This window comes from Erinaceus europaeus, chromosome 9, assembly GCF_950295315.1.
Source record: "Erinaceus europaeus chromosome 9, mEriEur2.1, whole genome shotgun sequence".
NCBI classification, from domain to species: domain Eukaryota; kingdom Metazoa; phylum Chordata; class Mammalia; order Eulipotyphla; family Erinaceidae; genus Erinaceus; species Erinaceus europaeus.
The window spans coordinates 10371550-10388964 of record NC_080170.1 but is presented as its reverse complement, the minus strand read 5'-3'; the positions used below and the strand labels follow the sequence as shown (position 1 = coordinate 10388964).

Sequence of the window (17415 nt, the reverse complement as noted above, 5' to 3'; positions counted from 1 at the left end):
AAGTCATTAAAATTACTGTTTGTCTTATTTTCAGGTTGGCAACAGAGCAGATGCTGAGAAGAAAATGCCTGCTTCTGCCTTCTCACCCAGTTCCCAGGTATCCTGCCCACTGTGTGACCAGGGCTTCCCACTCTCAAGGATTGAGATTCATGCCATGTACTGCAATGGGCTCAAGGGTCAAGATACAGGTAAAGGCTTAGCATATATATGGCCACTCTTTTCTTTGTGCACGTGGGGGCTTTGTGATTGTGTACAGGGCAGCATAAGCAAAAGCAGACAGCGTTCTTGAGTGTTACAGTTACTGGGTTTGTGTGTGCCTGTGTCCCCCCCCCCCATTACCAAGTTAATTATTGAGTATTTCTCAAGTTCCTTGTTACTTTGCTGGGTATATTATTTTATACACCTATCAGGAAAAGAGGAAAGGGGGAAATCTTTCATCTTTTAACGTTTCAACTTCTTCCTGGCCTTAGATAGGTAGACCAATAGCCATTGCAGTGTGAGATAGTGGCCAAGAGAACCTGCTAGTTCATTCCAACCCTTGAAATCCCTACCCTGTTGTGCCTGTGTGTTTGTGGCTTTAAACTCAAATGTAATACCAGCACGGCTCACTGTGCTTCAGCATGCGGAACGTAATCGGACCTCAAGTGATTGGAAACACTGAACCATTTTTCTCAGTGCTATTTGAATCTCATGATAATTGGAATGGTATAATTGTGAAGGATTTCATAAGTTAAGATTTCCCAGAAAGTAATTCCAAAGTAATGTATTTCTTATTTATTAAGTCAGGAAGTACCATACCTTACCAAATTTACAATCTAAACAGATGTATTTATTTTTTACAAAGTGGAATGTGTTTATTATAGTAATAATATAATAGCTTAATTTATTAACTGCTTAAAATAAGCCAGACACTATTTATATAAATGGGATCATACTGTATATGTATTATTCAGCAGCTTGCCTTTTAAATTTAGATTAAATTTAGATCTTTCTATGTGCATATATTTGTTACCTGGTTCACATTAGATTACATAGAGATTTGGACTTTTCTACTTAAAAGTTTATCCAAGTGTTACTAAAAGTTAGGTATAAAGATGGTTTTCGGAGTGGGTGGTGGTGCACCTGGCTGAGTGCACGTGTTACCATCCACAAGGACCTGGGTTCAAGCTCCTGGTGCCTACCTGTGGGGGGGATGCTTCACAGAGTGGTGAAAGCAGTGCTGCAGGTGTCTCTTTCTCCCTCTGTCTTTCCTTTCTCTCTCTCAGAATATTTTATTTATTTATTAATGAGCAAGATAGGAGGAGAGGGAGAAAGAACCAGACATCACTCTGGTACATGTGCTTTTGGGGTTGAACTCAGAACCTCATGCTTGAGAGTCCAATGCTTTATCTATTACACCAACTTCCAGACTGCTCTTTCCTTCCCCTCTCAATTTCTCTGTTCTATCAAATAAAAATAAATTAATGGATATAAAATATTTTTAATCCCTTCTGATAAATCATTTCAGTCACCTCTGTTGTCTTCATTGACTTAACTATTATGCACTTAAAGGTTTGAAACTTGCTATATTATACTTACATGACACCAGTCTCTTTATGTCTAAAGTTGTGTCTATATTTTGGGACTGACCCCCTCCCCCCCCCAGTCTATCTCTAGATCATGTTTGGGTAGTAGTTAAAAAGGATGTGTTCTGGACTCCACTCACTCTGAAGTGGTATCCCACCTCTGTCACTTATAATGTGTGACCCTGTGCTATTGGCATGTTGGAAAAGTCATGATGCATAAAAACACAAAAATAATTCATGACTTTCCCGACAACCCAACAGTTCCCAAGTCTCCCTTTTTGCATCTGTTAAATGATAGTATTGACTTTATTAATTTTTTGCTTTTGAAGTTAAATAAGATATTTTAAGGAACATATTAAATATAATGACTAGTACTTTGACTAGTACTTAGTAAGTACTTAAGAACTTTTATCTTCTGTAATTCTCAGTGGTGGGAATTAGTGTCAGAATACCTTTAACTTTTTAAAAATTTTTTATTAACTATTATTATTAGGGACAGAAATTTAGAGGGGAGGGAAAGATTGGGAGAGAGACAGAGAGACACCTTCAGCCCTGCTTTGCCACTCATGAAGCTTCCCCCCTATGAGTGAGGGTGGGGGCTTGAACCAGGGTCTTTGTACACTGTAATCTATGCGCTTAACCAGCGCCACCACATGGCCCCCTTGGTTGCAACTTTTAAGAGTTTTTATGCATAGCATTATAGTTTTTTAGGTATAGTAAAAACTAAGGACTTAAGTCTGGTCATCAGTTTCCTCTAATGGGTAAGCACTGGAGGACTAGTATTCTAGATGAAATATTAACTTAGCTCTTTTTCTTTTTTTTTAAATATCTTTATTGGGGAATTAATGTTTTACATTCAACAGTAAATACAATAGTTTTTACATGCATAACATTTCCCAGTTTTCCAAATAACAATACAACCCCCACTAGGTCCTCTGTCATCCTTTTTGGACCTGTATTCTCCCCCCACCCCATCCCAGAGTCTTTTACTTTGGTGCAATATGCCAATTCCAGTTCAGGTTCTACTTGTGTTTTCTCTTCTGATCTTGTTTTCCAGCTTCTGCCTGAGAGTGAGATCATCCCATATTCATCCTTCTGTTTCTGACTTATTTCACTTTCCATGATTTTTTTCAACCTCCATCCAAGATCAGCTAAAAACGGTGAAGTTACTGTTTTTTAATAGCTGAGTAGTATTCTGCTGCGGACCACCACAGTGGATGAGCAGCAGGAGGGTCAGGGGTCTTGAAGGCAACCTCCCCGGTGGGTCAGGAGTCGGCAAGGGAGAACAGATAGACACCACACTCTATTGGAGGGTGAATCTGGACTCATTTTAATAGGGAAACTGCATTAGCTTTTATACTTTTTTCAGGTTACATTCAGGTTGCCTAAACAACCAGCTCATAAGGAAGTAGCAGTAAGCACTATAGTCTTGTGGCTTTTCTGGCAGGCTATATGTTACTCCCCTATAACTGTAAAGAATGGCACAATGCTTAGTATCGTTCTTTTCTCAGGGGAGGTCATACCCAGAATTGTTTTAGACTTTTGCGGAGGGCTATCTCTACCATTAATCTTCTATGGGGGGGGGGGCATACAGATCTTTGCCTAGTCGTGGACCACTGCTCAGCTAGGTCTGGTACAGTTTAACTATTAATCTTTCTTTGTTTCAATACGTCAACTTGTACCTGGGAGGCCTCAATCTCTGTATTCTTTCTTTGAGGGGCAGGTCATAACATGACTTGTTTTGTCCGTCTATGTTGGCCCACCTTCCCCACTTTATAATGTAACTTTCAGATATGCCCCTGTGTAAGGGAGAGGGGGTGCTTCTGACTCTCCATTCCCACCAGGCACTGCCAAAGCACCATTAATCAATTGTGACAGTATAATTATTTGTAATAATAATGGGGGGAGAATGCGTCATCCCACTCTCGTCCTTTCTGCCCAGCTTCCTTGAAGTCTGAATGCAGGTCCAGAGGAGATGACCCTGCCAGGCTCCCTGGCGTTCGTGATGGGGGGGCGCCGCATTTCCCTCTTTTTTATTTAGTTTAAAGTGGTGGAATTCGGTTTGGAGCTGTCTGATGGATCTGGAGAGGAGCTTGAAGAGGACTGGAAGAATAAGCAGAACAATTGCTAGTACAAAAACAATGCCTCCCAGTGATATGAGAATATGTAGCCAATTAATAGGGTTGAGAGATGTCAAGCCCTCTTTTAGAGATTGGGCAAATTCCCAAACATCGGGGGTAAAATGGATTCGTAGTGTAGGCACCGAGCCCCAGCAATAACCCTGGAAGAAAAAAAAAATACTTAAGATAGTTGGCTAGGGAAAATTCCATTGAGAAAGCAACATTTGAGCAGAGACCTCAAGGAAGTGAAGTAATAAGCCGAGAGAGAGGAGAGTATTACAGGCAGAGGGAGCACTGATCACAGCGATCCCAAGGTGAGAATAGATTTGCTGTGTATGAGAAATGACCACGTACCTAGGCTGACTAGAGCGGAGTAAGTGAGGAAGAGAAATGAGACCACAGGGGTCGCCGGGGAGGGGGATGAGCAGGCGTATCACGGAAGGCTCTTGGGCTGTGCTAAAAGGATTTTAGCATTTACTCTGAACAAAGGAGGAACCATTAGAGGAGTTTGAGTAAAGAATTATTGTTTGAGCAAAGGATCACTCTGGTTACTATGAGAATAGATTATTGGGGTGGGGGAAAAGGTAGAAACCAGGAGAACAGTCAACATTGTATGTTTGGCAGTATGATAGAAAAGGAAAAAACAGACTTCGAAGCTAGGCAGACCTGAAGGTAAATTCCAGCTGTAACTTCAGCTGGGTAATATGGACAAAGGAGCTCTTTGAGATCAGATGTCTCATCTGTGATTTGTTAGCCTCGCATTAGGACTGTCACGAGACTCAGAGACATCTTTAAAGCACGAGTGCTAGGTGTACACATCATAATTATCTGTAACCGCTATTGTTGACTGTTTTTCTTCTGTCTAGTTTTTCAGAGGTTTGTGTCTCTGTGTGCTAGTGTATAAAGGTTAAGTCATCGAGCAGACTGAGCTGAGGGGAAGATGAAAGACAAGGAAAGGAACGAGAGTCAAATGGTGAAGAGGAAGCTAGTGAGTGAGTGGTCGTGGGAGTTAGGGACCCTAAAGGAAACACTTTGGGCCGAGATACAGAACTGTGTCTTAGAGTCAGAAGGCTGCGAAGAGTAGATTTTCTTCACAGGTAACTCCTGGAAATAGGAAGGGGGAGTGGGTGGGTAGAGCTAAAGTCCTTGTTAGAAACTTGTGGGAGAGCTAGCAGAGAAGGGCCGAGGCCAAGAATAGACTTGACAGATGACTCAGCAAACACCTCTCTGACCCAAGTACCTTTGAGTAAAATATGTTTCTTAAATTAAATTAGACAGCATTGGCTTTCTTGTTTTATGTCTCTGTATTTGCCTATCTGCATGTAATTTGCCCCTCACTCAATCTTAACTGATAATTGAGGTGGAGTTTGACAATTAGATGAAATATACTGTGATTGATAAGTAACTGCTGAGGGGGAGAAACAGCACAGATTAGTAGAAATAATACGGACTTTGGAATCCTGGGCTGAACTGGACAAATCCATACACAGCCTGATCTCACTGACAGTATAGGACAGGTGGGAGATAAGATTCCTGCACCTGAGGACTAGAACACAAGGCCGAAACTAGTAAGACACAGACATGGGGGCGGGGAGGGGGTCGAGCGATAGTGGTGGGTTAAGCGCACGTGCCATGTAGCGCAAGCACCCGGCGTAAGGATCCCGGTTCCAGCCCCCGGCTCCCCACCTGCAGGGGAGTCGCTTCACAGGCGGTGAAGCAGGTCTGCAGGTGTCTGTCTTTCTCTCCCCTTCTCTGTCTTCCCCTCCTCTCTCCATTTCTCTCTGTCCTATCCAACAACGACATCAACAACAACAATAACTACAACAACAATAATAAGGGCAACAAAAGGGGAAAAAAAGACACAGACATGGAAGATCCTTTGGTGTCTCAGAAGAAGTGTAATTAGCAGTTGAGAGTAAGGCCATTGAAATAAGAGTACAGTGGGCAAAAATCACATGGAAAGATGTGAAGAGCATATGGGAAAGGGCAAGTGTGATCGTAGTCTTAAGATTTTGAGAGGAAATAGGAGACTAAGGGTAGGCAGCTGGGGGTGGTGACCCCTGTAATTTAGGGGGGTTAATCTGGGACAGAATGAGAGATCAGTGGTGTGTTTACTCCCGTGTAGTGTATAGGGCTCTTTTAGAGGCAAGTGTTTGAACTACAAGGCAAGTAAATGCTTTGTGTAGAATATGATATTTTTAGAGGCAAGTGTTAGAAAATAGTGGTCCGGGAGGTGGCGCAGTGGTAAAGCTTTGGACTCTCAAGCATGAGGTCCCGAGTTCAATCCCCAGTAGCACATGTGCCAGAGTGATGTCTGGTTTTTTCTTGCCTCCTGTCTTTCTCATAAAAAGATAAAATCTAAAAAAGAAAAAAAAAATACAAGTATTCTTAAGCCTCCAGCTCCCCACCTGCAGGAGAGTCGCTTCACAGGCGGTGAAGCAGGTCTGCAGGTGTCTATCTTTCACTCCCCGTCTTCCCCTCCTCTCTCCATTTCTCTCTGTTCTATCCAACAATGAATGACATCAACAACAACAATAATAATAACCACAACAAGGCTACAACAAGGGCAACAAAAGGGGGAAAAAATGGCCTCCAGGAGCAGTGGAATCATGGTGCAGGCACTGAGCCCCAGCAATAACCCTGGAGGCAAAAAAAAAAAAAAATATATATATATATATATATATATATATATTATATATATATATATATATATATAAATATATATATATATATATATAATGACCAGTGTCACTCAAGGAGCTTTCTACCCCATATGTTTTCTTCTAGGAGTTTTGTGGTTTCAAGTCCGTTTCATTTTATAAGCTGCTTCTATTATTTGATTTGCTCTGTCAAAAAAATATTCCCAGGGTGGGGGAAGATAGCATAATGGTTATGCAAGCAGACTCTCATGCCTGAAGAAACTCTAAAGTCCCAGATTCAATCCCCAGCACCACCATCAGCCAGAGCTGAGCAGTGCTGAGGTTTAATTCTGACACTACTCTTCACTGCATTTCCAGAGTTAAAAGAATATTACTGCTTAACACTAGTCTCAAAAATGGAAGACAAAGGTGCTTGCTCCCTCATTCCCCATCCAAAAAGAATAAAGAAACACACCAAAATATTTCTAGGGGTCTCACTGATGAGTTTTATTCCTATCACTTTCATACTTGTTTCTTCTCTATAATTTATTTCTTTTTAAATTTTTTTATTTATGTTAATTTTTTCTAATTAGATAAGAGACAGCCAGAAATCTAGAGGGGGGGGGAGATAGAGAAGGACAGAGATACCTGCAGCACTGCTTCACCACTCATGAAGCTTTTCCCTTGCAGATGGGGGCCAGGGACTTGAACTTGGGTCCATGCACATTGTAACATGTGCGCTCAACCAGGTACGCCACCACCCAGCCCCCTGCCTTGCTCCTCTTCCCATTGACTTGGCTTCAGCTGCTGCCATTCATTGTGCACTGCTGCTAGAGAGCCAGGTCTCATGATTTCTTTTAGCAGCTTTCTTCTGCCAGATGTGCTTATTCCTACCTTGAAAAATAAAATAGCTCTTATTAGCACCAAAGCATTACGTGTTGAAGGATTATTAACAGCTAAAAATCACTTTAGAGAAGTTCTCTCACTTCACGATTGAGTCACACTTTTTAATTTAGGTATCTCAGGGCATTTTTAAGAAAGAAAAAGTTCAAGGAATTAATATTAGATCAGTCATCTGCATTAGAACTGTCTTAGAGCCACAATCAATACTATAATTACCTTAAAGAGTAAGTGTTGTTATCTTCATTTTACCCCAGAGGAAGCTGGTCTCAGATTGTTAGTTCTCAGATTGTTAGGTCTCAGATTGTTAGTAGCATGGGGCAGGAATTAAGCAGCAGAACTGAGGCCTGAGCCCAGGTCTCCCTGACATAGCACTCTCCATAGCTGTGCTCTGCCTGTCTTTCCTGTGCAGAGACAGAGACACAGCCTGGACAAAGCCTAAAAAGACCATAGATACCTTGGTCAGTTTTAGGAAGGCATAGGATTAGGCTCCTTCACCGCAGAAGGCCAGCAAAATCTGATCTGATCAGAATTGACCTTGTCAGCTTTTCAATTATCTGCAAGAAACAATTTGATGGATTCGGACAATTTGCCGGCAAACTGTTGATAAAAGTCACCTCAGAGACGTGTGTGCCAAGTTGAAGGAGCAGATTACTGTCAGACTTGGCTTGTGGCGGTGAAGATCTGCCACGCCCAGACTTGGTTTCCACTAAGGAGCCAACTAAATGAAAGATGAAAATTAAAATAAAAATTTTCAAAATTAAAGCAAGATGACATTTTCTCATAAGTAAACAGATTTAATTTGTTAAGTCTTTATGGATCATACCTAGTATTAACCAACAGCTGCCATTCGTGAGTATTTTCTATCTCCCAGGACCTGTGTTTTTCATATTTTGTTTTAGTTCTCACAATATTTTTTTAAAGAATTTATTCATGAGAAATAGGAGAAAGGACCAGATATCACTCTGGTACATGTGCTGCTGAGGATTGAACTCAGGACCTCATGCTTGAGAATCTATTGCTTTATCCACTGCACCACCTCCCAGACCACTCAACAATCTTTTGAAGCAGATATTATTCTACTTTATTGTTCTACTTTTAGAGAAGAAACAGACTTGCTAGGAAATTAATTTCCCTGCAGTACCTAGAAAGTAACAAGGCGGTTAGGGGAGATAGCATAATGGTTATGCAAAGAGATTCTCATGCTTGACGCTCTGAAGAGCCCCCAGGTTCAGTCTTCCGCACCATAAGACAGAGGTGAGCAGAGCTCTGGTAAAAAAAAAAAAAAGTAATAACAAGGCTCTCTTTCTCAGGGGTCTACATGCCTGCATGACTTGTACTTTCTTTTCCTTTTCTGTCCTTACTTTCCCCTAATAAATAAATGCTCACCTCCCTGAAAAACGAACAAACAGACAAAAAAAAGGAACAAGGGAGACCAGGTTTGGGCTGGTGAAAAATTGGGTTGTCAGAAAAACCACAACATTTTTGCATAGAAAAACACGTGGGACAGCGTGGTAGTACACCAGGTTAAGTGCACATAGTACGAAGTGCAAGGACCCATGCAAGGATCCTGGTTTGAGTCCCCAGCTTCCCACCTTCTGGGGGGAGGGGTCACTTCACAAGTGGTGAAGCGGGTCTCTCCCCCTCTTTGTCTTCTCCTTCCCTCTCAATTTCTCTGTTCTATCCAAATAAAAAAGGGAAAAAAATGACCGCCAGGAGCAGTGGCTTCCTCGTGCAGGCACCAAGCCCCAGTGATAACCCTGGAGGCAAAAAAAGGAAAAAGAGAAACATGTCATGACCTCTACAGTACCCAGTAGCTCACTTAGTGCGTTGTGCTGCTTTGCCATTTGTGAGACCAGGTTGGAGCCTGGTCCCCAGTGCACTGAAGGAAGCTTTCGTATTAGTGGTCTTTCACTCTGTTTGCATCTCTCTACAAATTAATACCTGTTTTAAAAGACCAACTTTGGGAGTCAGGTGACAGCGTAGCAGGTTAAGCGCATGTGGCACAAAGTGCAAGGACTGGCGTAAGGATCCCAGTTCGAAACCCTGGCTCCCCACCTGCAGGGGGGAGTTGCTTCATAGGCGTGAAGCAGGTCTGCAGGTGTCTAATGTCTTTCTCTCCCCCTCTCCATCTTGTCTTCCCCATCTCTCTCCATTTCTGTCTGTCCTAACAACGGCGATGTCAGTAACAACAACAGTAATAACTACAACAATAAAAAACGGGCAACAAAAGGGAAAATAAATAATTAAAAAAACAACTTTTAGAATACTCAACAGTCTATATTGTTTAAAGAATGTATAATAAAATTGTATTTGTATAACATCAACTTAATGTTAGCACACTTTTGACACTAAAAGGCTTCTTTTGGTGCAGGTGAATGGTAGCAGAGTAAGGTTAGAAAGTCTACAGTTTGCTAATCATCTTTGGAAATGATCTTTAGTAGCCCTAAATTGGATGATTTGTTTGCACATACAGTCTCTGCCATTGCAGCATGATAGTAGCCACACATAGTGTGTGATAATAAAAGTTTATTTATAAAAGCAGTGGGCATCTCATAGTTTGCCCATCCCTGGTCTGTGGGTTTTCTTTTTTAAGGTTTATATTTATCACGTAGGAGACAAAGAGACAAACCAGAGCCCCATCCTGGACAGGAACCTCAGCCATGCAAGTTCAGTGCTCTGCCATTTGAGCTGTCTGTGTCCCTGGTCTCCTAGCCTGCCGTTTTGATTTCCCAGAATATTCCATAGATCATGAGCATTCTGTGAAGATATGACAGACTAGTCCTGTTAGAGCCCTGCACCCTGCCCACCTACTTCCAGATTACCCCACAATCCAAAGAGAATGATGATTTGCTTGGACTTTGCTGGGTCTGAGATGCTAAAAAATTCTTCTATAGGAATTAGTGATAGCAGCATACATTGCCTAGATCTTCTATCCAGTTAAGGTTGTCTAGCCATACTTAGTGTTTTAAGTCATAGATGTGGCATATGCTTACTAAAAAATGAACAACATGGAAATGTAATTATCTTTACTAATCACCTCCCCATTCAGTGTCTCTCCCCCCTCTTTTCAGTGCTTTGGTGTGCTACCTTCAGTCTTCATTCGGGACCAATCTGTATTTTGGCATTGCTGTTGCATCCAGTATCTCAACTATACATTTACATTTTCATTATTACAAATACTGCTCAGATATAGTGTCTAAATTCTGAAGATTCCCTAAGACTGTGTTCCCAAAGTAGATTGAGCTATAAATATACAATTTATATATTTCTCTCTATATCATATTTTTGTAGATATGCACAAGTGTTAGTGGGAACTAGACACTTTTTCTAAGACTTCTAAATTATTCAGTGCCTCATAAGAAACTTTGTTGATAAAAACATAATAGTTCTTTACCTTTTAGTACCCTTTCAGTTTTGTATCCTAAATAGGAATTGAATTTAGGTACATTTTCTCAGTAGTGAATCTTCCTTTTATTCTGGGGGCTACTGCTAAGAATAGTTGTATTTGAGTACTTTTATCTTTGTATGGAGAGGTGCTGAACAAATCTGCTTACTTCAAATCCAGAAACTATACAGCTGCTCTGAAAGGTTAAGGTCAGGAACTCAACATTTAAATGTACCACTTGAGAAAGAATGCGTCTTTATAAACTTGAAATTGCCACAGTTTGAGGAGAGATGGGGGGGCCTTTGGCTTCTCTAGCAGAGGAAGGCAGTGTGCTACTATGATGTTGGAGTGCAACAGGCTTGGAACAAATTCGAATCTTTATTTACTCGTAAAATGGAGTCATCTGTGTCTGCCTTTTTAGGGCTTTTGGTACAAGTGGTATATAGTCATTAAAAATACAACATAGGTCCTTGACTTGATATTTAGAAACTGTCAACATAATCATAGAAGGTTCTGAGGTAGAAAAGATCTCTAGTAGAGTAAGATGGTCCGGTCTAGTGCCTAAGAAAACAAGGATTTCTTTTATTTTTTAATTTTTTATTATCTTTATTTGTTGGATAGAGACAGCCAGAAGTTGAGAGGGAAGGGGGAGATAGTGAGATAGAGTGACAGAAAGACACCTGCAGCCCTGCTTCACCACTTGCAAAGCTTTCCCCCTGCAGGTGGGACCGGGGGCTCGAACCTGGGTCCTTGTGCACTGTAACATGGGCACTCAGTCAGGTGCACCACCACCTGGCCCCTCTAGAATTTCTTTATTGAATAGGATGAAGCAGATGGGACCTGTTCCAAGAGTTATTTCAGATGGGACTCTAGAGAGAGACATTTTTAAAATTTATTTATTTATTTATTTTCCCTTTTGTTGCCCCTTTTTATTATTATTGTTATTGATGTCGTTGTAGTTAGATAGGACAGAGAGAAATGGAGGGAGGAGGGGAAGACGGGGAGAGAAAGATAGAGACCTGCAGACGTGCTTCACCACCTGTGAAGTGACTCCCCTGCAGGTGAGGAGCCAGGGGCTAGAACTGGGATCCTTACACCAGTCCTTGTGCTTTGCGCCACATGCGCTTAACCTGTTGCGCGAGAGATTTTTATTTGAGTTAAGAAAATATCCTTTTGTTATCAAAGTCAAGAAAATACTCCACCAAACTTGTGGAATTCGTTGCCAAACTGATTCATTAAATATATATTTATTTTATATTGAGCGTCAGCTTTAAGTTAGGGAATTAGTATACGGAAGTGATTGAGAGACAGTCAGCTGAGGAGATGAATAAGTAAGGCAGTAATTGGAATGCTGTGTGAGATGTTCAGTGACAGATACACACTTAGAACCTGTTGTGAGTGTTGGATTGGGGTGTTGGATCGGCAGAGCCTCCTTAGGTATTGTCGCTGGTGTGGCTGGCTCTGAGTGAGTCTTAGCTTAGAGTTGAGATGAAAAAAACAGAATGGGCAGAATGTTTTCTGGAGAGCAAATCCCTGGCCTCATGCATGCATGCACTACACCACTGAGCCACCTCCTTGGCCGAGTCAGCATACAAAAAGGCAATTTGGAATGCAGCTATCTGAGTATGCCCCAGAAAGGATCTCAAAGTTAGAGAGGTCTCTGAGTAGGGATGACTGTTGTCTGTGCCTTATTACCAAGGCCCTTTATCAGTGGCTCGAATTATTTATTTTTAATATTTTTCTTTATTAGTTTTACAGTAGACAGTAAATACAGGAGTTTGGACATGCATAACATCTCTCAGTTTTCCACATAACAACACAACCCCCCACTAGGTCCTCTGCCATCCTATTCCAGGACCTAAAGTTCCACCCCCCACCCCCCCCAGAGTCTTTTACTCTGGTGCAGTACACCATCGAATTGTTATTTATTTAGTACCAAGTCAAATCCTGAGTCCGGCTTATCTCCCTTAGAGTGCGTTCCCCCCCCCCCTTTTTTTTTTCACCAGAGCAGTGCTCAGCTATGGTTTATGGTGGTACAGGGGAATTGAACCTGGATCTTTGGAGCTTCAGGCCTGAGTCTCTTTGCATAACCATTATGCTATCTCCCCCCACCCCACCCCTCGCCTCTAGGGTTACCACTGGGGCTTGGTGCCTGCACTACGAATCCACTGCTCCTAGAGGCCATCTTTTCCATTTTGTTGTCCTTGTTACTACTGCTGCTGCTGTTGGATAGGACAGAGAGAAATGGAGAGAGGAGGGGAAGACAGAGAGGAAGAGAGAAAGACACCTGCAGACCTGCTTCACCGCCTGTGAAGTGCTACCCCCTCCCTCCCTGTAGGTGGGGAGTAGGCTCCAACCTGGATCCTTACTCTGGTCCTTACACTTTGAGCCACAGGCACTACTGCCCTAATCCCTTTCCCTCCCTCCCTCCCTCCCTCCCTCCCTTCCTTCCTTCCTTCCTTCCTTCCTTCCTTATTTATAGTTGATGTCATCATTGTTGGATAGGACAGAGAGAAATGGAGAGAGGAGGGGAAGACAGAGAGGAGGAGAGATAGACAGACACCTGCAGACCTGCTTCACCGCCTGTGAAGCGAATCCCCTGCAAGTGGGGAGCGGGGGGGGGGGGGGGGGGGGGGGGCCTCGAACCGGGATCCTTACTTTGCACCATGTGCGCATGAACCGCTGCGCTACCGTTCGACTCCCCTTTTGTTTTTAAAGCCAGGTTTATGGTGGTGCTGGGGATTGAACCTGGAGCTCAGTGCTTCAGGCATGAAAGTCCTTTGCTGAAGTGTTAGGTTCTTTCCTGTCCCCTTAAGGTGTCTTCTCTCTATTGATATATAAAGGGTGAGGTCACGGTTGCAGGTGGCTCTTTTTTTGCCTCCAGTTTGCTTTCTTATGCTCTAGTAGTCGGCTTCCTAGTAGTTATTCTCAGACTTCACCTTTAAAATAGTTTTTGTCATCGCAGCTGGGTTTTGGATTTAAGTTTCTAACTGAATTCTCTTGTCTGTAACTAGTTGAAATAGTTTCTCAGCCTTTACAAACTGGAGAACAGGGAGCCCCTTTAGATCGATTTACCCTTTTCTGCTCCTTCTTAGTGACCTTAGGCTTCAAATGAAGACACGTCTGCACTTCTTCCTCAGTACCTCACCCGCCTGCGCACTCACCTCCCGCTCACCCCTTCCCGTCCCTGACCCTGTTGTTTCCTAGGAGAGACAACTGGTTCTTGTAGAAAAACTTAGCCCTCTTTAAAGTCAGACGTGTATTGCGATCCTGGTGCCGTGTTTCTCTGATGTTGTTTTAACTTTATGACCATATTAGGTACGTCGGTATTTCTTCATCCTTAAAATGAAGCTAATAATATATACATCACATGGTTTTCAAAGCATGACAGATTATATTAAGTCTCTGCTACAGGTCCTCATAGAACCTTTTCCTCTCAAGTCCATTGCATATGACTTAACTTGGCAAATATTTTTTATGATAGGGGAAGCAGCATATTTGTTTATTTACCACAGCATTGCACAGCTCGCTTATGGTGGTGTGGGGTTTGAAGCTGGGACTTTGGAGCCTCAGGCATGAGATTCTTTTTGCATAACCATTATGCTATCTACCCCCACTCATTGGCAAATATTTACTAGCATCGGATCTGTGTAAGATTTTGCTGAGGGGTCAGGGAGAGAGCATAATGGTTATGCAGGCTCTCATGCCTGAGGCTCTGGGGTCCCAAGTTCAATCCTCCACACCACCAGAAGCCAGAGCTGAGTAGTACGCTGGTAAGACAAAATAAAAACAAAAATGAGAAAGAAAAAAAAATGTTGTTGAAGACCATAAGCCAGAACTGAGCAGTGCTCTGATAAAAAAAAAGAAAAGGAAAAAATATATATATAGTTGAAGATGCTGAAGTGATCAAAAGTCCTGAATTTCTGAGTTCAGAATGTTTCATGGTGTATAAAGTAGACCAGCATACACCAGGGGCCATAAAGGTATATATGTAAATTGCTAAATGCAATTAAATCTCTTTCCAGCCTTGTCTGTGGAGTGGTTTTTAAGTATTTCTCTCAGAAACATACTTGCTAGTCAAGATGGGGGAGATGCAGAATGGGATGGGGGGAGAGAGAGAGAGAAGGAGGGAAGATGACCTTTTAAAGCTTCTGTAATCTTACCTTATAAGAATTGATTTCAGTAAGGCACTTGATACAATCTCTTGTGAAGTCCTTTTACGGAAGATTGGGAAACGCGGGCTGCTGGTGGGCTAGGAGGTCGGCCTCTGAAGGTGGTTATGTAGCTCCATCTGGGATGTTTGTCTCCTGCAGTACTTTACTCACACAGTCTCTTGGTTAGAAGGGACCATAGACCTCTCTATAGTCATTTCCTTTGATTTTCTTTTTAATTTTTCACTCAGCTCTATAGAACAGTAATAGTGAGAAGTCTGCCTCTCTTCTAGGACTGCTGTTTCTAGTTGTCCTTGTCAACCTTCCCAGGGATAAACACTTGTATGCCCTGGTTTTATTACACACATCTCTTTCCACAGGAGTCATAGTTATTGCATGTACGTACTGTCTCCTTGGTAAATTGTAAGCTCTTTAATTTCCTATATCTCCCTAGATTACTTTTACATTGAAGATTCTCAATAAATATCTGCTTAATTGATTATTTAAAGGGCACTTGGACCACAGAGAAGTTAGGCTTCTCTGGTAACTTGCCACAGTTTTTTGTTCTTGGTCATAATCCTTTTTAGCCATTTCCCCCTAGTGATTTGGATGAGGGTGGAGAAAACATATTTGTCATGTATGCAGATGACAAGGAATTGGAATAGACATCCACTAGTAATCAGATGACAGAATCAAGATTACAGATGAGCTGAACAGATTGGAATGTTCAGCTGAAAAGAACAGGAACAAATATAAAGTCTTTGTGTTCTGAGAAGGGAAAATACTCAACAATTTAGTGATTAAGTGGCCCGTGTGAACACTTGATTTTAACGTGGTTTGTGAGGGCAGTGTATGGCTCTTAATTGCCTTTAAGCCCTTTTTAAGCCAGTAGTCTATCAGGACCCTAAATAAAGCAGAAGCTTTAGCTGAATTAGCAGGACATGACTCTCTTTACTAGTCAGATTGCTTATTTTGTGTACTGGGCTCACTTTAGGGTACAACATATAAAAACTGAGAAATCGGGAGTCGGGTGGTAGCGCAGTGGGTTAAGCGCACGTGGCGCGAAGTGCAAGGACCAGCAGAAGGATCCTGGTTCAAGCCCCCGGCTCCCCACCTGCAGGAGAGTCGCTTCACAGGTGGTGAAGCAGGTCTCCAGGTGTCTGTCTTTCTCTATCCCTTTGTCTTCCCCTCCTCTCTCCATTTCTCTCTGTCCTATCCAACAACGATGACATCACTAACAACGACAATAATAATTACAATAAAAACCAAGGGCAACAAAAGGTAAAATAAATAAATGTAAAAAAAAAAGTAAAATAAAAACTGACAAATCAGGTTTACCAAGAGGAAGTTCATATGAGAGGTATAGAAATCAGACTCATCTACACTGTACCTGCGGGTTCTACTGCTATCTAGTTGTGATAACTTGGCAAATCAGTTCCTCTGAGTTTGATCCATACCTATATAATAATAATATAATATAATATAATAATACCACTCTGGGTTTAGTTTTAAGTATCAGAGTTAACTTAAGCACTCAAAAAGCTCTGTAGCCCAAGCTTGATCAGGGATTAATTTAATGGCTCTTCCCTACTTTGAAGGAAGTTACATTTTAGTGGTGCAGATAACTGACTAAAGCCAAGATTATAATTTCCGCTAATTAGATGTTCAAAGAACTGACTTGAGGGAAAGGGGGCAGGCTTATTGTACTCAGAAACTTTTAAAAATACAGAACAAAGTAGATTGTTGTGTAGCAGTTGAACATGGTCCTACATGGAATGGACTTCTCAGTGAATGCTGATATTGTATAATTACTTTTCCAGGGATGTTTATAAAAAAAAGTTTTGTTTTTTTTTTTGTTTTTAATTTTAATGAGTAAGTGATTAGATGAGAAAGGCAGGCAAGCCGACTAGCTTGGGAGCAGTTTTTATAAATAAAGCCTTACTGAAGCACACCACACCTGGTTATCTATTGCATGTTTTCTGTGAGTGCTTTCCTGCTGCAGCGCAGGTTTGAGTGGTTGTGACAGAGGCTGTATGACCTGCCAAGGCCAAAATACTTACTACGTGACTTTACAGGAAAATTTGCAGGGGGCTGGGCAGTGGTAAACCCGGCTGAGTGCACGTTACTATGCACAAGGACCAGGCCCTGCTCCCTATCCTCGGGACAAATTTCATGAGCGGTGAAGCAGGGCTACAGGTGTCTCTCTATTTCTCCCTCTCTTATCTTCCCCATCCCTCTCCATTTCTATCTGTCCTATCAAAAAGAAAGGAAGGAAAGGAAGAAGGAAGGAAATGAGGGAGGGGGTCAGTCGGTGGTGCTATGGGTTAATTAAGCGCACAAAGTATGAAGCACAAGGATCCCAGTTCGAGCCCCTGGCTCCCCATCTGCAGGGGGTTGCTTCATAAATAGTGAAGCTGGTCTGCAGGTGTCTCTCTGTCTCTCCCCCTCTCTGTCTTCCCCTCCTCTCTCCATTTCTTTCTGTCCTATCCAATAAAATGAAAAAAAAAAAGTGGCTGCCAAGGAGCACTGGATTCGTAGTGCAGGCATTGAGCCTGGAGGCAAAAAAAAAAAAAAAAAAAGGAAAAACGGCCACCAGGAGCAGTGGATCTGTCATGTATGCACCAAGCACAAGTGATAACCCTGGTGGCCATG

The 17415-nt window shown here is 42.1% G+C and overlaps 1 protein-coding gene across 5 annotated transcripts in view; it reads left to right on the top strand.

The window, feature by feature from the left end:
- UIMC1 (ubiquitin interaction motif containing 1) overlaps nucleotides 1-17415 on the top strand; it is an 85021-nt gene that overhangs the window by 57804 nt on the left and 9802 nt on the right. For all 5 annotated transcript variants that reach the window (XM_060197233.1, XM_060197231.1, XM_016188678.2 and 2 more), the window contains one exon: nucleotides 35-188. In XM_060197233.1, coding sequence (XP_060053216.1) covers nucleotides 35-188 — 154 coding nt within the window. The remainder of the gene's footprint in view (nucleotides 1-34; nucleotides 189-17415) is intronic.